Below are 20,876 nucleotides of genomic sequence, written 5' to 3'. Positions count from 1 at the left end.
GCCCTGCCCCGAGAGTCGGGGACGGGACTTGCGAAGCTTCGTCCAATCAGACGCCCCACCTAACGTCGAGCCGGAGTCTGTGACCCAGATTGACCAATGAAGACTCGAGCGCGGATTTTCCGTGGTCTTCTGGGAAAGCGTCTCTCCCGGAAGCCGCCCCGCCTCTGCCACACCTGGGCGGGGCTAGCCTGCGGTCCGCCGTCCCACTGGCTGGCACAGCTGCCCGTCACGGGGCGGGGGCGGAGGCCGGGCACTCGCGTCTGCGCGGACCGGGGGGCTGCGCGCGGGAACCCGCGGAGGCGCCGACCGGACCAGGCGGTTGCTGGGAGGAAGGGGTTCGTTGGAGGCGGCTCTTCCTGGGCCTCTTCGGGCGAGCAGCGGAGGAGCGCGGAGCTTCGGCGGGCCCGGCCCAAAAGTCCGTTGTGCCGCGGCCTGCGTGACCGGAGCCGCCCACGCCGACCTGCGCCGACCCGGGTCGTTTCGCCCACACCTACCCGGCTGACTGAGGCCCACGCTGTCCGGTGCTGACTAGGGCCGCCGCCCCGCTGTCACTCCCGCGCAGGTAGGTGCCCCACGCAGGTCGGTGCCCCCCCACTCAGGTAGGTGACCCCCACCCAGCGCAGGTAGGTGCCCTTCGGGCAGGTAGGTAACCCCGTGCAAGTGAGTGCCCCCTGCTCAAGTAGGTGACCCCCGCGCAGATGGATGACCCCCGCTTAGGTAGGTGAACCCCGCAGGTAGGTGCCCCCGACTCAGTTAAGTGATCCCCTCCCAGCGCAGGTAGGTGATCTCTGCTCAGGTAGGTGACCCCGTGCAGGTAAGTGCCCCCTGCTTAAGTAGGTGACCCCCGCGTAGGTCGGTACCCCCCAGCGCAGGTAGGTGGCCCCCGCGTGGTGGGGATGCCGGCTGGTCCCGCAGCGGGTCTTGGGCCGGTCGCAACCCCTCAGGAACGACCTCCCTCCCTGCGGACGCCCGGGCGGGCAGCTGGTTGAGCTGCGTTCGGGAGGCGGAGGCCCGAGGTGCTGGGGAATCGCGTGGACGCCGGTTGATGGGGAGTCCAGCGAGGGAGACGGGCCCACAGCGGGAAATGACAAACTGGCTATCCCGGAACCTTGAGCCCCAGACTGGACCCCAGAAGGGCAGGAGCCAGTGAGAGGACCGCGTCGTACCGGCAACAAGTTCTTGTAGTGACAAATCAGGGGTGTGACCTCCATCCACACGTAAGTTTTCTTTTCTCATTAGCGAAGTTGTTACAGTAACACCCTCATCCGTTCTCGGTGACCATTAAAGGACGTGGTGTACGAATGTAAAACACCAGGAAATAGGAGCTTGGAGTGAGTGTTTGGGAGGCTGGACTTGAGGTCCCCGAGGGAGTGACAGGACCCCGCATCAGCGCTCGGCACCCAGCGCTGCTTTCTAGGTGGGAGCTCCCGCCCAGCCTGGCTAGTTCTCTCCTGGAGGCTCAGGCCTACACCTTCCTCCGCCCTTAAGAGTGCCTGACTGCTTCCCAACCCTGCCTGGGATCTTTTATCTCTTTCATAAGATGATTTTTTTTTTTTTAAGGTTGTCGAAATTAAAAAAATATTCAGTATTTAAGTTTGTAAATCTAAACCCATCCACTATTTTAGTAATGTTGTCCTCTGTTGGATTTTTGTTTAGTGAAATATTTTAATCGTGCAAAAAAGAATACAGCTATAATAGTTGTACCATACCCTGAAAAAAGGTAATAATAATTTTTCTTTGTGCTTTTGACCCTTTTTTTAAGGAAATGTGACATTTCGCCTACAGTTGAAATTCTAACTTGCTGCCACCACCCCGCACCCCATAGAATTTCTTCCATCTGGCCTGTCTTTCCTCGGCTCACGGGGCTCCCCTGTGCTCCCAGGAGCTTGGCACCAGCTTAGCTTCTTAGAGCCCGTCATGAGGACTGTAGCCACCATGTTGGTCCCGTCCTGTCCTTATGGCATTTGTTCTCTAACCCTCTTAGGAAACCTGCCTCCTCCTTCACAGACCCTGTAGGTGAGCTGAGGATAGACTGATTGGCCTTTGTTGGGCCACTGTTCCCTTCCCCAGGGTGCAGCGTCTTTACCTGCTTCTCTAATTTTTTTTGGCTGCACCGCGCGGCATGTGGGATTTTAGTTCCCCGACCAGGGATTGAACCTGTGCCCCCTGCATTGGAAGCTTGGAGCCCTTACCACTGGACCGCCAGGAAAGTCCCTTTACCCACTTCTCTAGGGCAGTCACAGCTGTTCCATGCTTCCAGAAAAAAGCGGCCTTCCACTGTCAGTTGTACTACAGCTTATAAAACGAAACCGTTAAAATTCATAGTAATAGCCACCACTGCGGACCATGTGGGTCTCAGGCTTTTTAACCAAGCACGTGGTGTACACGGCTTCTTTTCATCCAACACTGCAGTTATGCACAGCTGGGGATGGTCCCGTTCAAAGTGAGTGAACTGAGGCCTAGTCAGACCAGGTGTCAGCACCAGTGTGCGCCTAGAATCATCTCTCCACCATGTGTACTTGTTCTGCCACCACCAGAGGAGGAGGATATTCATTTGTCCGGCAGGACGGGCAATCGCATTCACACAGGATCTCTTTCACCTTCCTGCCCCACAGCCCAGCTCCCCCAGGCACAGGAAGCACCTGGGTGGAGGTCTTCCTCAGCGGGGCCAGAGATGGCGTCCGTGGACTTCAAGACCTATGTGGACCAGGCCTGCCGTGCCGCTGAGGAGTTCGTGAACGTGTACTACACCACCATGGACAAGAGGCGGCGGTTGCTGTCCCGCCTGTACATGGGCACGGCCACCTTGGTGTGGAACGGCAACGCCGTTTCGGGACAAGAGTCCTTGAGTGAGTTTTTTGAGATGCTGCCTTCCAGTGAGTTCCAAATCAACGTGGTAGACTGCCAGCCCGTTCACGATGAAGCCACCCCGAGCCAGACCACGGTCCTCGTGGTGATCTGTGGGACAGTGAAGTTTGAGGGCAACAAACAGCGGGACTTCAACCAGAACTTCATCCTGACAGCCCAGGCCTCGCCCAGCAACACGGTGTGGAAGATTGCCAGCGACTGCTTCCGCTTCCAGGACTGGGCCTGCTAGTGGTGTGGGGAGATACCCCCAGACTGAACCCTGTGCTCCCTCGAGTCCCAGGGGCGCTTTTCTCGGCGAACACTTGTTTGTCATAGCTGCCTTTTCAAAGTAGTAAAATTCTCTATTTTTCTACTTGCTCAGTAGAGACCCTGTCTCTGGAAATTCTGACGAATAAAATGATAATATGAACGTTGCTTCTTTTCCCCTCGCCTGATGTGTTTGGTAGGTTTTGGGGAGGGGGAGCAAGAGAAGGAGCGTTAAAGGCAACAAGCTCAGCAGAAGGCACTGCAGAGGCTGAGGTCCAGGGCCGAGCACCTGCCCCAGGCACAGGTGTGCACACAGGTGTACGGGAGCCGGGCTCACAGCCTGCGCACACAGGAATCCGTTGGGACACTGAAAAATCACCAGGCTGCACATCCTGGACCAAATACTTGTGAATATCTGAGGGTGGGGCTGGCGTTGGCATTTTACAAAAACAACCTAGCTGTCCATTAAGACACTTTAGAGCACATTAGAATCCCCTAAAGAGGTGCTGGGCCCTCCCTTAGCACCTGCGCTGGGAGTTACATGGATGAGAACAGGTGAGATACCTGGAGTTAGCTAATAATTGCTTGTAAGTGAAGCAGCTACATTGACTACTCCCTTACAAAGAGAAGGAGGAGAACTACTTTTAAGAGGAAGAAGTACTGAGGGGGGGCTGGGGGGCAACAGAATTGGATGCTGGTTTTATTGACCCTGAGGACCAACCCTAACTGCATTTCTCCAAAGTAAAGAAAGAGAAGAAAACTAGAAGTTTCCATCATCCTTTGATTAATAGATGAGATCTTGTGGACACATGGCTTCCCCAGGTGAATCTGTGACAAAAGGTTGGGCTAGGGGTGTGGGTTAGGATTAGGAATGGGGGAATTTGATGTGTAGGCTGCACAGATAGCAGGGACCTCTACCCTGGGGCTGTGGCGTCCGCTGGGGATGGCTGGGCAAGGTGGACATTGCTGCTGTGTCGAGAAGGATCTCACTCCCCTCTGATAGAGCAAAGGGCCCTGACCCTGGGGATTGGACGGAGAGCTGGTGGGACAGGAACAGGGCAGGAGGCAGGACAGAGGCTGCTGTACGGGGCGCAGCTTGTACTTAAGGGCAAGCCCTGGTCAGTTTCCCTGGCTGAGATGCAGGCCTGAGCCTGGAGCCCTGCCTGGGGATTGTCTTGGGCGCTGGGTGATTGGGCCCCTGGGAGAGACTAAGAGGAAGGTGGACATGGTCCTCAGGGTTCATAGAGCTGCTAGGGGAGCAAGAACCCCCCCAGAGCAGGAGGTCCATCCTCCAAGGCCAGATCTCAGCGGTGTTGGGGGCCTCAGAAAACCCACTCAAGTGCCCCAGGAGAGAAAAGATCCCAGGTTCAGTGACAGCCAACTCCTCTTACAGAATGCTCCCTTCCAAAGGCTAATAATGACTGAGAAACTCAGGGGTGATGGAGGTGGGCACGGGGGCCAGAGGGGCTCCAGCCCGGCTGAGGGGGTCCAGGCACAGAGCCTTCTAACACTTGAGGCTTCGGGGGTATTTAGGTTAATGCAGGACTGTCTTATCTACAAGTGAGCACGTGTCATCAGGGTGTCTCCACCGAAGGGCATGAACTGCCCTCTGACCCCATCCCACTGAGAGCTCGGTCAGACATCACTTACTCTGTGGGTAGACCGAGCACCCTGGTTTGCCCAGGACTGGGGCTTCCCAGATGAGGCCGTCAATGCTATGATCAAGAAAGTCCCAGGAAAACCGGAACTAGCTGGTTACCCTACCCTCAGCCCAATTTCTGCCACAGAATAGTAAACTCTAAACAGTATGGTGGCTTCTAGAAGTAGGCGAGGAGCAGAGTGGGGTGGGCCCATTAGTGCTGGGAGCAGGAGGGCATCAGGCTGTCCCACTGGGCCTGGTGAGCGGACATGTCCCCCAGCCACTTGAAGTGTGGCTCGTGTGACAGGGGCACTGGGTGTATACTTTATTCTAGTTAATTTCAACTTGAATAGCCATGGTGCTTGGTCCCTACTGTACTGGTGCAGAGATAAAGAAGAATGCTGGTCCGGAGACAGGTGGCTGGGAACCCGGAAATGAGTGTGGCCGGGGCCTAGGCGCAGGCCCAGGCGACAGAGGGGACACATGCCCCTTCTTAGCCGGAATGGGCCTCAGAACTGACCAGGTTGACATGAAGCACAGATCCCCGCTGCCGTCTCCTAAGGAGAGAATTTTGTCCTGCCCATCAGGAGGTGAGAGCAGAAAGACCTTGTTCCTCGATTTCCCAAGCACATCAGTGTTGCTGAACTCAGCTCCAGATGCTCAATGCTTGAAAATCAATACTCGAGAGGGAAGTGTTGGTAGAAATGGAAATTTTTTTTTTTTTTGCAGTACGCGGGCCTCTCACTGTTGTGGCCTCGCCTGTTGCGGAGCACAGGCTCCGGACGCACAGGCTCAGCGGCCATGGCTCACGGGGCCCAGCCGCTCCGTGGCATGTGGGATCCTCCCGGACTGGGGCACGAACCCGTGTTCCCTGCATCGGCAGGCGGACTCTCAACCACTGCGCCACCAGGGAAGCCCCGGAAAATGTTGTTTTGATCAGAAAGATGGCAATCTGGAGAGAAGGCAGACTCGTGTCCTGGAAATCCACCTCTAAAGATGCTGCTCCGCCATGAAAGGTTTTTTTTTTTTTAATTCTTCTTTTTAAATTAATTTATTTTTTATTTACTTATTTTTTTGGCTGTGTTGGGTCTTCGTTGCTGTGCGTGGGCTTTCTCTAGTTGCAGCGAGCGGGGGCTACTCTTCGATGCGGTGCACAGGCTTCTCATCACAGTGGCTTCTCTTGTTGTGGAGCACGGGCTCTAGGTGCATGGGCTTCAGTAGTTGTGGCACGTGGGCTCAGTAGTTGTATCACGCCAGCTCTAGAGCGCAGGCTCAGTAGTTGTGGCACATGGGCTTAGTTGCTCTGCGGCATGTGGGATCTTCCTGGACCAGGGATCAAACCCGTGTCCCCTGCATTGGCAGGTGGATTCTTAACCACTGCACCACCAGGGAAGTCCCTCCCATGAAAGTTTTAAAGAGAAAAGGGGACGTAATGTCAGTTAATCATGGAGCTAGGGTATCAGACTCGTAGCCATCTCCCACAGTGTGCAGGCTTGTCAACTCCTCATGATCTTTATTTTTTATTTTAAAAAATTTTTTGGCCGCACCATGCAGCTGGCAGGATCTTAGCTCCTCGACCAGGGATGTAACCCAGGCCCCGGCAGTGAAAGTGCCAAGTCCTAACCACTGGACCACCAGGGGATTCCCAGCGTGATCTTTTCTTTAGATGCTGTCTTGTTCACAGTTTATTTACGCCATTACTGAGGGGAAGTTAGGGAATAGATCTGTACACCTGTTAATTCTTCTTCATTTTATTTCTTTGATCTACGGAAAGAACCAACAGGTTAGGCAAGGTACTGTGTGATCAGAATTCGATAGGTGTGCTAGGGCAGGAGATGAGTAGAACATGGGGGCGCCTAGTTTAAGGTTAGTGACAATATAGCTTTGCTAAAGTGACAAGACAAAAGGGTGCCCCTTCGGAGAGCTCTTTCCTGTCAAAAGCTGCTTACATCAGGATCTCACCTGCTTCCTCCTTGAAATGAGGCACAAGATGGGCTTGAAACTTCTCCGGGAAAACCACCCTAAAGTAAATATAGATGCAACTTGGATCCAGACATGAAGACACTCCCTGCCTGTCCTCTGCCACCGTCCTGCTTGCGGCCTTGCAATTACTGTTGAGTTGTGGCCTCCTGGTTCGGAGAGGCAAGTGTGACAGGGGATGGGTCAGTCGGCTCATTTACTGTGACTTGTATGAAGTGTGAACATTGCCTTCTAACTAAGGCCAGGTGGGAGGGGAAAGGACAAGGCTTTAACCTAAATCTCCTGCTTTAGCCTGAAGATGAGCTATTTCACGGTCTCTCTAAGGAATGGTGTGCACGTATGTGTGTGTGCACGCCTGCTGCAGCTCTTCTTGCGCTCCTCTCCTGCAGGCCCAGCCAAGGCAACTGGGCCCTCCCCTCCCACCAGGTGTCCCCTCCCTCAAACACTCCCCCAGCCAAACGCAAACACGCAAGCCTGTTGTGGTTTTATTCAGAATTTCAGAACCAGGGCCTTCTATAGCGCAAAGAAAGATTGTTAAAAGCTAGCATTCAGGCCTGCACTTCAGCACAGCAGGGGCTCGCAGCCCCTCAGAAGGGGGCTTGAAAAGAAGACGCAGACCTGTCCGTGATACGAATATGAAACAATCTCTGAGTTTCTTTGGTAGTCAGAAAATGAAGTTCAAACACTTTGTGGAATATTGACAACAGTTGTCACAGGCAGCGAGAACAACATCCCAAGAACTGCTCGAGGTACTTCGCACCATTTTCAACCTCATTTTACAGATCAGGAAACTGCTTTGTGGTTTTTTGTTTGTTTGTTTTTTAAAGATTCCATATAGGCTTGCTCTGTTTGCACGGACCTTCTGGAAGGATTGGCAAAAACGTAAGGACAGCTGCCCTTAGGGATTGGGTTCTAGGGTTTTAACGTGGAGACAAGGCATTCGCTGCCGAATGTCCTTGGACTTCATTTTTTATACAGTGCGCCCATCTTGTTTTTTAAATTAAAAGCTCACTTAAGAATCAGGACTCTGTCTTCGCTGCCAGAAGTAAGGGGTATTCAAGTTGTGGGCACCTCGAGGAGTGGCCTTTTCCCCCCCAGAGTGGCCAACCTGTGCCTGACCTGACCAGTGAAGTCTCCAAGTAGATGCTGCTTTGAAACATCCTGAGTTCTCGCAAAAATGGATGTTTTTAAACATTTAAAAATCACCACCTAGGCTTGTGAGAAGTTAGTGTAAAGTCCGGATATTTTGCCCACGCTGAAGGCAGGTGAAGACGTGCCCAAACTCAGACTCTTGATGGAGCCCCAGCTGCCCTAATACGCTTGGCCTGACCCACCGGAACCTGACCTCGCAGTGCACCGCACAGCCGAGACCGCGCAAGAAAACCTCGCCCGACCTGCCGCCGCGACGCCGCCCAGAGGGTTGGAGGGAAGGCCGGGCTGACCCACCCAAATCGTGCGACCACCAGCCCGAGGCCTGGACGTAAGAGCTGCCTCCCTACCTCCGCCGGCCACTAAGGCGCGCCTCCGCGCGCACGCAAGGCGGCTGACATCATCATCAGGCGACCGCCCAGGACCAATCGGAAGATTGACTGTGACAATCTGAGCTTATGACAGCCAGTGGGCGGTGAGTGCCTCGGAATCTGAGGCCCCAGCCCCGCCCCTCCTCAGCGTCGGGTGGGCGGGGCACAGCTTCTCCCCCCCCTTCCCTGGGCAGTTTAGAATTTGATGTGGCGAGTTCCTTCCGGTCTGGTTCTATAGATTTGCTTTTAAATCAGATCATTTCCTGGGTAAAATAGCGTACCTTCTTTATTCATTATAATATAGTGAGCATTGCATCAAACAATTCAACATTTTTCCAGCTTTAAGTATAATTGACAAATTGTCCATCTTTAAAGTGTACATGATGATTTGATAAACATATACATTGTGGAATGATTCCCACAAGTTCCATTAAACATTTTTTAAAATGTGCATGGATATATTATAAATTATTCAGTTGTCTCCTTTTGGGCGAGTAGATGGTTTCCAAATTTTCACTAACATAATTACCTGAAAGTTGTTCACTCCACTTCCTCAGGATGGCTACAGGGCGTTACTTGGAGATAAACATCTATTCCAACTGCTCCTGAGACTGCATTTCCCATGCAAACTTCTGCGACATCACAGGTTATGTTTAACTTTGGGTCAATTTGTTGTATTCATTGGTTTATCATTGCTTTTTATAGTATTCTCTTGTCTCTGCCATGTGTACACTTATGTGAGTTGTCTTTGTTCTTTGTCAGTTTTGCATTGGGCTGTTGGTGTTTTTTCCCTTGTTTTCCAAAGCTTCTTTGAATAGCCTGATGTACTTCCTACCTTGGAACCTGATCAGGTAGCATTTCTAAAGGGAACTGAAGATAAAACTTAAAATAATCATATCCAGTTTCTTCAATTGGTCAATCACTAAAGCTATTATGACCCTAAATAAAGAAGTCCTTTCAGCACTGAACGCTAACTAACTTGGGCAGAACACAGAATCCTGGCTGCTCTTTTCCACATATGCTGCTTCTACGTCTACTTGGACTTCTAGCACATTCTAAATACTTCGTGTGCTCTTTTAAACACTTAGGATCCTTGTTAGTGACAAAGTAAGACTGCAGTGGTGTTACGTTTTATATGAAATTGTTCTATAAAAAGCGGTGCATCACCTATTTTGACATTCTGTGTTGAAGCAAAGTTGATTTCAAAGCATTTGTGGCCAGATTAAGTTTATCCAAATGTGATGCTCATGATAAGAGGATATATGGTTTTTTTGTTTTGTTTTTGCGGTACGCGGGCCTCTCACTGTTGTGCCCTCTCCCGTTGCGGAGCACAGGCTCCGGACGCGCAGGCTCAGCGGCCATGGCTCACAGGCCCAGCCGCTCCGCGGCATGTGGGATCTTCCCAGACCGGGGCATGAACCCGTGTCCCCTGCATCGGCAGGCGGACTCTCAACCACTGCGCCACGAGGGAAGCCCATAGATCCCTGGGCTTTTGTGAGAAGTCCTCCCATGTCCCCCCCAGCATCTTAGAAACCACAACTTCTCAGTGTTCACTTTTGCACTCATGCAAACCAGACATGGAATTTCTAGGATGCTATTTAATCACACCCTCTCTAGTTCCCTTTTGACGTTTACCTGATCTGACAGGAGACAGCTCTGTTTTGCTGTAGCTGGGGAGGCATGTGGTCTGCGCAGAGCTGAGCTGTGGAGGTTGTACCCTGGCTCTGTCTTGCTCTCTGTGTGATCTTGGGTAAGTTGGCTAACCTCCCTGTGCCTCAGTCTCCTCATCTGTATAATGGGGGTAATAATACTACCCCCCCACACACAGAGTTTTGTGACAAGTGACTAATACTAGTAACTGGGGGTGGGTAGTAGTGACCCACCTTCTGTAACCATCAAGCACATTCTGTTCTTATTATCCTGAGACTTGGGACCAGTTTGGGGGAAGTTGCAGGGAGGAGATCCATTTGCAGGAGGAAGTCGGGGCCCCAAGTGAGGGAGGGCAGGAGAGTCCTAGGCTGGAGAAAGACTAAATTCAGCGTGTGCACCTGGGGCTGAGCCCAGCCTCCAGGAACTGAGATGGCTTCTGGAAATCCTCCTGAGATGGGGAGTGACAGCAGGCTCCACTTATGGGTGCACCTGGAGGTAGGAAGAGCCCATAGGTGTGTGAGGAGGGCAGGGCTGTTCTGGAACCAGCAGAGTCCTGCCGTGTTTTTTAGCTGCAGCAGAAAGTAGAGATTGTATGCGTTTGTACAAATCAGAAGCTAGAAAGTGGGGCGGGAAAGATGGTAGAACTGCTTTGTCCTGTTTGGGCTCCACTGTGAATAGCGGCCGACCCACTTCCCCAAGGTCTGGCTTGTGTGCTGACTACACCCAGGGAGGTCAGGTGCGCACAGTGCCAGGTATCACCATAGGTGGCAGGGAGGGCGGGTGGCATGTGCCCTGCATCGAGGAGGAGCCAGGCCCAGGCAAGCTGAGCACCATCTTCTGCCACGCGGCCTCCAGGCTTCCTGGCCCCGGGCTCCTTCTACCAGTGACACTGGGTCCATCAGGGCAAGGCCTCCCACTCTGTAGAAGCGCTTACAGCCCTAAACACAGACGCTGAAGGATGGTAAGTACAGTTATTTTCAAATGCTCCCTTTCCTTCCCCCCTGACAGCATTGAAAAGAGGCTGCTGTCCGAGACCTCCTTGCCTGGACCCTGTCACCCCGGCCCTGCTCCCCGTGTCCACGCTGCATTCCAGCCGCTTCAGGCAGATGCTTTACAGGCTATGACAGAGACAGTAAGAGAGGGGTTGTTCTAGATCAGGGGTCCCTAACCCCCGGGCCGTGGACCACTACCGGTCCACGGCCTGTTAGGAACCTGGCCGCACAGCAGTAGGTGAGCGGCGGGCAAAGCTTCATATGCAGCTCCCCATCGCTCACGTTACTGCCTGAACCGTCACCCCACCACCACCAAAAAAACCTGTCTTCCACGAAACCGGTCCCTGGTGCCAAAAGGGTTGGGGACCGCTGTTCCAGATGATGACTGCGCAGAGGATCTGTCTCATTTCTGGACGTTGTCTACACTGCATAAACTGAACCAGAAGACACCGGATGAGAGATCGGCCCAGGGTCCGCTGGGCGTTTGGGAGAAATGAGGACAAACGGAGGCTCGGAGTAGCGACGTGAAGCCTCTGCGACGCGAGGGCCCGTACCCTGGGGTCGCCGGCGAACGGCCGACGGCTTGCACACACCCGGGAGCGGCGGCCGGAGCCCGAGGCTCGGAGGCTCTCGGAGTACAGACGGCCTCCGGTTCCGCTCCTGACTGCCCGCCCGCCTGCCGCGTGCCCAGAACGAACACAGCCGCCGACTCTGCAAGGCGCTGCTGGGTATCCAACAACCGCTTCTCGCGGCACGTGGAGGCGCCGAGCCCTCTCCCCGAGCCGCGCCCTCTCCTGCAACCTCCTCCCGCCGCCCCGCCCCCTCCTGCCTCCTCCAGCGCCCCGCCCCTCCACCTCCCTGTCCTCTCTCTCCGCCCCGCTCCTCCAGGGGCTCCACCCAATCCGGCGACCCGCCCACCTGCTGTACTGCCCATGGGCTGGAGCCGGGGCGGGACCCACGTGAGACGGTGTGCGTGCCCCGCAGGTCACGTGACTTTCGGGGTGGGCCGGCCCTGCCCCCGCCGCGTAGCGAGAAGCGCAGAGCCGCCGGCACAGTGCTCTGCGCAGGCGCAGACCGTGGTTCGCGGTGGGTGACGCAATCCTGCGCAGCCGGCCAGGCGTACGGCGGCAGCGTGTGTTGGATCACGTAACTTCCCCGAATGGCCTCCGCAGTGGGACGTGCATGCGCAGGTCCTCCCCTACCCGCGAGGGACGGGGCCAGGCCCACCGCGGCCAATCGGCGTCTCCTTCGCCGGCGCCGCGCCCCGCCCCCCCGTCCGTCGGGCAGTCTGTGCGTTCCGGGGCCTAGTCCTCGGAAGCTCGGCGGCGGCGGCGGCGGCGGCGGCGGCGGCGGCGGCGGCGGCCGGGCGGTGTGTGCGCGGCCCGCGAGGCAGAGGGCGCTAGGCCTGGGTTCCGAGTCGGGCTCAGGGGCCACGCGCGGGCCGCGAGGCCGCCGGGGAGTCGGGGCTGGCCTAGCTGTCGGCGGACGAGGGCAGAAGCGGCCACCTGCGGCCATTGCCCTGCTGACCGGCGGGCGCTGAGGAGCTGGACCGGGCAGGTGAGGCCGGCCTCAGGGACCCGGCCGAGCCTGGAGGCGGGCGGCAGATGCGGGAGCTAAAGGCGGGTGCGCCGGGGGGAGCGTCCGCGCCGGGTCCGGGAGGACGGATCCCCGGGCGGTCCGGGCTTGGCGGCGGGAAGGTGGTGCGCGGGGAGGCCCGAGTCCGGCCCGGCCGCCCTGTGACCTTGTCAGGGCCTCCCCCGTGACGCCTGCTCGAGGGTCGCCGGGACGGCCGGCGCGGCTGCAGCCCTCATGACGGCCTGTCAGCCTCCAGCACGGGAGCCACTGCGGCTCGGAGGCGTTGAGGGCCCTGCTCGGCGTAGCGCAGCTGTGCCCCCGGCGCAGTGCCCCGCATCGCTTCGCTGCAGTGACGGTGACTCCAGTAGGAGGGACTTAACGAGGTTGGAGAATGACTGTGAATTGTGGGCTACTTTCCATGAAATTTTCTTCATATAAAGTAGTTTAGTTGGTTGTTTTCAAAGGTAGACAAGGTTTGCTCTCATCCGTGGCCGCCATGTATTATATTTTGTTTTATTTGGTTTCCTGATCAAAGTAGTAGACAATTATTTATTGTTGCTATAAATTCTGTTAGTTTGGGGGTCTGGGTCTGTATGTAAATTACAAAATGACCTAGAGAAGCCAATTACTGCTTTAATGTATTTCATTAATTATCACTTTATCTTTAGGGCAGTCTTAGTCTGTTTTCATGCAAATATCTCATGAAGGTGCATCAGGGCTTCAGAAAAATGCTAAGAAGTGACGCGTCACTTGAATCTGTACATGAGAAAAGCTAGGTTTAGGTCGTCAATCAGCTTATATCCTCTAAAGAACTGACATAATCCTCATAATTGTTAATCCTTCTACTTCAGAGGTTGCTCATGCATGAATAATTCTCGGTTTGTTTTCAGAGCTGTTCCTGGGAAGAAGAAACATGGAGAGTGGTGCAGTTCTGCTGGAATCCAAGTCCTCCCCGCTTAACCTTCTGCATGAAATGCACCAGCTCCGGCTGCTGGGTCACCTGTGCGACGTGACTGTCAGCGTGGAGTACCAGGGCGTCCGGGAGGAATTCATGGCCCACAAGGCGGTGCTGGCAGCCACCAGCAAGTTTTTTAAGGAAGTGTTTCTTAACGAGAAGACTGCGGACGGCTCGAGGACTAACGTCTACTTAGACGAAGTGCAGGTGGCTGACTTCGCTTCTTTTCTTGAGTTCGTCTACACTGCAAAGGTCCAGGTGGAGGAAGATCGGGTGCAGCGAATGCTGGAAATGGCAGAAAAGCTGAAATGTTTGGACTTATCTGAAACTTGTTTTCAGTTGAAGAAACAGATGTTAGAGTCGGTACTTTTGGAGTTGCAGAATTTCTCGGAGTCTCAGGAGGCAGAAGGGAGCAGCGGCTCCCAGGTCTCTGCTGCTGTCTCCCCTGATGCTCGGGCAGGTGTGGCTGCGGACAGCCCTCTGGCCAACGGCGTCGCGGGTTCCTTGGATCCCGCAGCAGCAAGAATCGGCAACAGCCTGTTGCCAGATCTGCCCTCGAGAAAGTCCAGGGAGAAGCCAGACAAGAGAAAGGAGATCTCTAAGTCCCCCTACCCCAAGCTCAGAAGGGCTAGCGGGAGGCTGGCTGGGAGGAAGGTGTTCGTGGAAATCCCTAAAAAGAAGTACACTCGACGACTCCGAGAGCAGCAGAAGAGTGCCGAGCAGGACGCCGGGGACCGCGGGGGCCCCCGTGAGCCCAGCCCAGACGCCGGGGGAACGGCGAAGGAGCTGGTCACAGTCACGAAAGACGAGGAGGACGGCGGGGCTGGGGCCGAGGCGGAAGCAGTGCTGCCGAAGGCGGGGCAGGGGCAGGGGGAGGAGGACGAGGACGAGGATGAGGACGAGGAGGGCGAGGAGGGCGCGGAGGGCGCGGGGAGGCGGAGGAGCAGCTTCCGGTGCACGCGCTGCGAGAAGGCCTTTCTGTATGAGAAGAGCTTCCTGAAGCACGTGCGGCACCACCACGGTGTGGCCACCGAGGTGGTCCACCGCTGCGACACCTGCGGCCAGACCTTTGCCAACCGCTGCAACCTGAAGGGCCACCAGCGCCACGTGCACAGTAGCGAGCGCCACTTCCCGTGCGAGTTGTGCGGCAAGAAGTTCAAGAGGAAGAAGGACGTGAAGCGGCACGTGGTGCAGGTGCACGAGGGCGGCGGCGAGCGGCACCAGTGCCAGCAGTGCGGCAAGGGCCTGAGCTCCAAAACGGCGCTGCGGCTGCACGAGCGCACGCACACGGGCCACAAGCCCTACGGCTGCACCGAGTGCCCGGCCACCTTCTCGCAGCCCTCGGCCCTCAAGACCCACCTGAGGTAGGCACGGGCCGCCTCGAACCCCAGAACGCACGTGGAGACGTGGGGGGCGTGCAGGAGGCGGCCGGTGTGGCTGCCTCGCGGGATGGGTCACTTTTCAGTTTGCTCCCTCTCAAAGTCGGGGGCTGTGTTGAGCCTCTGGGTTCTCTCTCGAGGCAGAGATGTGGGCATGGCGCTCCCTGGGCGCGGGCCTGGCTGATGGGGACCCGCGCCTCCCGCTCAGGCGCAGGGGCCTCTCCCGCTCCTGGTGCTGAGGCCTCCCGCCACTCTTGCTGAGTGGGGCCAACGACCCCGTCCCCCTTCCTGACCCTTCATTTGGGACTCAGTCCTGTGACCGGCTGGGTGGCGAGTCCCACTGAAGACCTCAGCAGGGCGACACTTCTTTGGGCTTGGAGAGTGCCTGTCGCCAATCTAAGCTCCAGGATTAGGACGGACAGGGACTCCAGTTACTGATTTTTGAAGTGTAGGTGGGTGACATTCAGTTTTTAAATAAATTCCCTTGCAGTGCTCAGTACTTATGCTTGAAATCCAGACAAAGCAGTTTTCTACTCTCCCCTAGATCTGCCATCATCCTGGGCCAGTCCAGGGGTGGGAGCTGGGTGTTTCTTGTCCTTTTATTGTCATTTATAGCCCGGCTCAGGAAGGGCTCAGTAAACATGGTGACAGCCACTCCATCCTCGCCCTGAAGTGCAGTGCTTACGCATGCACCCCAGGGACCGGCTGGCTTCATGTGTTGATAACAGCTCTTTCTAGACTGTTAACGTCAAACTAGGAAAGGATGGTAAACATTTTGATCACGTGTACTTTTGTCAGCCATGGTTCCTAAGGTGTCTGTGGGTGGCTATTCTCAATGAGGGAGCTTTATAAATACCACACGGTGCTGTTTGGTGTCGTAAACAGCCTGCAGAGGCACAGCCTGTGCCTGCACCTGGGGGCAGCACGTGGGGGGACTCGGCGTCTGGCGGGGATGTGGCGGTCTTGACTTGGGCAGAGACTGATTTGGGGGTGAGAGTCCTGGGCCTCGCCGCCTTTCAGTCCTTCGCATTCAGGCAAAGCGTCTCCGCAGGTGAGGGAGGAGATGGTAATGCAGAGTGAGCTTTGACACATCCTGAGTTACCCTCTGAATGTTGTGCTTTCAGAATTCACACAGGGGAAAAACCTTTTGTCTGTGATGAATGTGGCGCAAGATTCACTCAGAACCACATGCTGATTTATCATAAAAGGTGTCACACAGGTAAATACTCCATTGTGATTGAATGTCTTTCCTGGCTGTAGGAGGAAAACTGTAGTTTTCTTCATTTAGAAGTTGGCATCTGCCAAGTGGTTTAGGTTAAAGCCCTGATACGCTCTTCCGTCTCATAAGTGAGCATAAGTAAATGAGTAAAATCTGCCCGCTGCCTCCAGGGCTGTGTGCTTGTGGCCATGACCTCGGAAAGAAATTGCTCAGAGTATGGGAAAAGATATATGCTATTATCCCGCTTCTTGCCATCTCTAGGAACAGAGCATTAGAAAAAACCTGACTGTCCAATCCCAGGGAAGTGGTTCAGTAAATGGGTAAATCCACCCTGTCCCGTCCCAGGCCCTTCTGACTAAGGTCTCTGAATATTACGAAAAACACCTGTGTTCAGCTGTTGACTTGAAAAATGCACAATTGAGTATACAGTGAATCCCAGCTTTATTGAAAACCTGCAGAAACATAAAGTAGTTACATGATGTGTTAAGGTGGGGGAATTATGAGGTTTTCAGAATTTCTGTGGTACGATTTCATCAGGTGAGGGAGAACATTTAAGCTCTTTATTTTGTGCAGTGCTCTTGGGGTTCAGAGCTCTGGGGCATGTGGAGTCTAGCTGTCGGGTACTGGGCTTATCACGCTAACCCAGTTCTGCTCCCATTTAAAAATTTTTACTTCTTTGACTGTCCTATGAGCCTCAAGTTCAAATGGTGAGATAGATGAGCCACTTAATGACGTGAATTAATAGACTAAAATGAGCAGAATTGGTGTCTGATGGAAGACTGGGGTCGGGGGAGGTCAGGCCACACCGAAGGATTAAGTTAGAGTCGGTCATTGGATGAACATGCTAATATATTTGGATTTTATTAAAGCCAGTAGTTTTGTTTTGATGTTTGAGAAATTGGGGCACGCCTGACAGAGGAGTCTGGTTTGTGGGCCCTCAGGGCCCCAACTGCACAGCGTGAAGGGTGGACGCCCTCCTTGCCCTGACCCCACCCCAGGCGGCTGGGAGCTGCTCCAGGACAGCCCCGCGTGTCCACTGCTCACTCCTCTCCCTTCAAGAGGGGCTTCTGTTCTGACGGAGACCCACAGAAGCCCTGTGAAAAAGTCCAGCTGCTCCACCAAACCAGTTGTCGAACTGTTTTTCTTGTTTGGGATGACTGAATTTCCAAAACGTGAGCTGGCTGAATGTGCTCTTTAATTCTCATCTACTGGGATCTTTCTTGGGATTTCCAGGGACATTTTACACCAGCTTTCAGCAGGTAGCAAGCACTGGACACAAAGAGATATTTTATGACAGTTTTAACTAGAAAAGAACGCGCTGCCTGCCAGGGCACTTGGGAGGGTGGACCCCATGCTCCGCCTGTTCTAGCGCGCGTGTCTCTTCTAACTTCGTGTCTCATGTCTTCATGTAGGTGAGAGGCCTTTCATGTGTGAAACGTGTGGCAAGAGTTTCGCTTCCAAGGAGTATTTAAAACATCACAACAGGATCCACACTGGGTCCAAACCCTTTAAATGTGAAGTTTGTTTCAGGACTTTTGCTCAGCGGAATTCGCTTTACCAGCATATCAAAGTCCACACAGGTATGGCTGGAATGTTGCCAGAGAAGGGAGGTCAGTGTGGCAAGAAAATATCCCGAAGGTTTTAGATTTTCTGGAAAATTATTTGGAATTTAGCTTTAAGTCGTGCATCCTAATAGCATTTAAACATTTTTGAGTGTCTAGTTTCTAGCTCTGACAAACTGGAAAGGTGTGAATGTGTGAACATGGATGTGGACGTGTGAACCTTTGAACACCTTGAGATTAGAATTAGGGGTGATGATCTGCACGTGCTAGTGAACACTCACACCCGCGCAGGGTCACTTACGACTGGAAAGCTGTGGGTGAGGCCACGGACCCCTGGGGCTCCTGGGTCGGCTGCTCGTGCCCGTGTCGCCCTCCCCATGGCAGCTCGGGACGCCGGGCGGCCCAGAGCAGCCGGTAGCTCTCGTGTCCTCCGTCCCTTCCCTCCCAGGGGAGCGGCCCTACTGTTGTGACCAGTGTGGCAAGCAGTTCACGCAGCTCAACGCGCTCCAGCGCCACCATCGGATCCACACGGGGGAGAAGCCATTCATGTGCAATGCGTGTGGGCGGACATTCACCGACAAGTCCACGCTCCGGCGGCACACCTCGGTGAGCGGCCAGGCTGGCCCCCACGGACGGCTGCCGGACAGCAGAGCCACCCGCCCCCCTTCCCTGAGGCCCTCAGTCTGTAAGGGGGTCCCAGGGGAAGGCGGGGCTCTCCCTCCCCTGCAGCGAGGGTGGCCAAGGGGGGTGTGAAGCAGGGCCCGGGGCATCCTGAGTTATTTCTGGCAGGGACCACGTGTCTGACGGTTGGAGAAGGCTGTTGTACTTGGTAACCAGTGGCTGTGAATTGGGGGCTCTGCAGATCCTGGTTAGGGACACAGTGGGTGACCTCTCTGTTCTGCATTTGGTCCACAGATCCATGATAAGACAACTCCATGGAAGTCTTTCCTCGTCATCGTGGACAGCTCTCCCAAGGATGGCGATGGGCACAAGACTGAGCAGCCCGATGAAGAGTACACGCCATCCAAACTCTCTGATAAATTGCTGTCTTTCGCAGAAAATGGCCATTTTCACACCCTGGCCACTGTGCAGGGCAGCATGCCTGCCGTGCACGATGCCAGTCCTGCGGACCCGGCCTGTAAGTCGGACGGCCCCGTGGGGTCCCAGGACACGCTGCTGGCCGCCACCATCAACGAGCTTAGCGAGCTGACGCCGCAAACGGACGCGGGCCCACACAGCTCCACTCTCTGACTCACACGGTCTAGAGCACGGGGTCACCTGCCCCGCGGTCCCAGCCTTGCACCTGCACGGATAAGGGCTGGACGTGAGCGTTCGTCAGGGGTCAAGAAGAACTGTGGGCAAAGAAGTGGGCAAGGATGGCTTCCACAGTTTCTTGAGTTTCTGCTAACTTGCACGTCTCTATCAAACCGTTTCTCATGCTTTCCCTTAGAAATCCTGATCTGCATGGTCTCAGCCACACTTTATCAGCAAACAAGGCAGTTAACATGACCTCACTTAATTCTGGTGGGATTACCCTAATGCTTGATGACCTTGACATTCCTGAGGCTGGGGTTACTGCTCAGCTTCTTCGTGGAAGTTTATTTCTGATACTTTAAAGCTATTTTTCTACCAACCTGAAGTAAAACTGGGACCATATATTTATTTTCAGCTGTTTCTTTCCTGTTGAAGCCAGTCAGGTGCTCTGGGACACTGGAATGGGGCTAAAGAGATAGATGACTGCACTTGTCCCCCTCTGCCCCCCTGTTTGTAGGCACTAAACTGAACACTTGTAGCTGCTCACAGCACACATGCAACTAGGAAGTTTGTCATAAAATGACCTGAGATGTGGCTACAGGTTTCATTTCTAAAAATCCAATTTAAAAAAGCTGTCCTACCAAAGACTAGCAGAAAACAGCATAGTAGTTTTTGCAAAGAGGTGTGAAAAATTAAGCCAGGGGCTTGAGAACACTTGAAACATCGTGTAGTTATTTTATCCACGAGTAGCAGTGAGGTGGTGGTAGCCAATCTAAGAACACAGAATACTAGTAGTTTTGCTAGGTTCTTTTGACAATTTCTGTGATTTTCAGAAACCCAGCATTTCTCATTAACATGTCAAGACGCTGACACAGGCAAGTCACTGGCGCACGTGTTCCCCCGGGAGCATGAGTGAATTTGGCAAAAGGGACCAAAAGCCTCCGTACACTCCTCTTTGATTAGCCTTAAGAGTGGACCATGGAACCGCCAACCTTGTCTTAAATGCACCTCTGTCTCATGCTGGCCTTTGGTAATTCCGCTGTCCTTACCCAGCCTGGTTCTTGATCCAGTGGTGAGGGTGGGTCGCACGTGACCCAGGTAAAAAGAGAAGGGGAATTGTCACTAGTTGCTCTTTTTCTTACATTTAATTTATTACACTTGCTGTTTCCTCGTTTTCTAAGAGGAAGGGTACTTTATGCAAGTCCGGGAAGAAGACACAGCTGCACGAGATGCCAGAAAAAGACCGAGGACACTTTCTTCCCCATGAGACGGTGACGTCAACACCGAAGGTAGCAAAGGTGTCGAAGGCGTCCCAGGTGCTGACACGGGCTGCAGGTGGCAGTACCGATTCCACCTGCAGCTGTGACAGCGTGACCCACTTGTGTTCACAGAACAAAACAGTGACTCTCACACACAATTTACTCTCGAAAGGAGAATGAACCTGCCCGGCTAATGAACTGTTTCTTGGGGTAAAGTCATCTTAATGAGAAGAAATTTAAATAACAGATTATTTTGTTACCTATCGGAATAATTTTTGTCTTGAATTTGTTTCTTTAGAAATTCTACAGAAAACTTTAATGTGTTAATAAATGTTTTGTAAAAATAGTTTCGCAAGTGTAAGTTTCTTTCCATTATTAGAATTCAGGTTCTACAGAAATAAGATTCCTGATTCGTACAGGTAGCTTAATTCCCTGGTCCTTGGAGTCTCGCCACCTCCGTGCACTGCACGTGTGTTCCTGACACGGGACAGGCCTGGCCCCGCACGCGCTCGGCCTCGGTAGCTGGTGCCAAGCGGCGGGGAGGGGCCCAGCCTCATTGCAGCCACGGTGACTCTGTGCCTCAGAGGCTCCTCCATCTACGGTCACTTCTCTGCTTCCCGGGAGGGGACGAGAGGGCTGCCGCCCCAAACCCTGCCGAAGATGCATCTCACCTCGGGGATTTGTGGGGCGTCTCCGTTTCTCCCCATCCAGGTGCTCTGTTGCCACGTGACTGTCAGCCCCAGACGATCAGGTCAGGCCACACCAAGGCGGCGATTTC

The 20,876-nt window shown here is 54.2% G+C and overlaps 2 protein-coding genes across 3 annotated transcripts; both read left to right on the top strand.

The window, feature by feature from the left end:
• Positions 1-275: 275 nt before the first annotated feature.
• Positions 276-3,291, top strand: NXT1 (nuclear transport factor 2 like export factor 1). 2 transcript variants are annotated; one of them, XM_029221830.1, is made up of 2 exons: positions 276-562; positions 2,616-3,291. In XM_029221830.1, exon 2 carries the CDS (start codon positions 2,675-2,677, stop codon positions 3,095-3,097), a length of 423 nt encoding a protein of 140 aa, XP_029077663.1. In that variant the 5' UTR covers positions 276-562; positions 2,616-2,674; the 3' UTR covers positions 3,098-3,291. The 2 variants fall into 2 exon arrangements, with proteins under 2 accessions (XP_029077663.1, XP_029077662.1); XM_029221829.1 differs by lacking the exon at positions 276-562 and adding an exon at positions 576-1,217.
• Positions 3,292-12,270: 8,979 nt separating this feature from the next.
• GZF1 (GDNF inducible zinc finger protein 1) lies at positions 12,271-20,417 on the top strand. The gene is given in 7 exon segments (XM_029222209.1): positions 12,271-12,452; positions 13,361-14,789; positions 15,929-16,023; positions 17,436-17,603; positions 18,034-18,191; positions 18,501-18,810; positions 18,813-20,417. Coding segments are annotated over 6 exon segments (2,175 nt in total). The 5' UTR covers positions 12,271-12,452; positions 13,361-13,383; the 3' UTR covers positions 18,851-20,417.
• Positions 20,418-20,876: the final 459 nt, after the last annotated feature.

This window comes from Monodon monoceros, unplaced genomic scaffold, assembly GCF_005190385.1.
Source record: "Monodon monoceros isolate NGI ecotype Baffin Bay Population unplaced genomic scaffold, NGI_Narwhal_1 Super_Scaffold_13, whole genome shotgun sequence".
Classification (NCBI taxonomy): Eukaryota; Metazoa; Chordata; class Mammalia; order Artiodactyla; family Monodontidae; genus Monodon; species Monodon monoceros.
The sequence above is the reverse complement of the archived record's forward strand: the minus strand, read 5'-3'. Positions and strand labels throughout refer to the sequence as shown.

Excerpts from the sequence above, each read along its gene's own strand:
- NXT1 (XM_029221830.1), top strand. The coding sequence starts at position 2,675 with ATGGCGTCCGTGGACTTCAAGACCTATGTGGACCAGGCCTGCCGTGCC.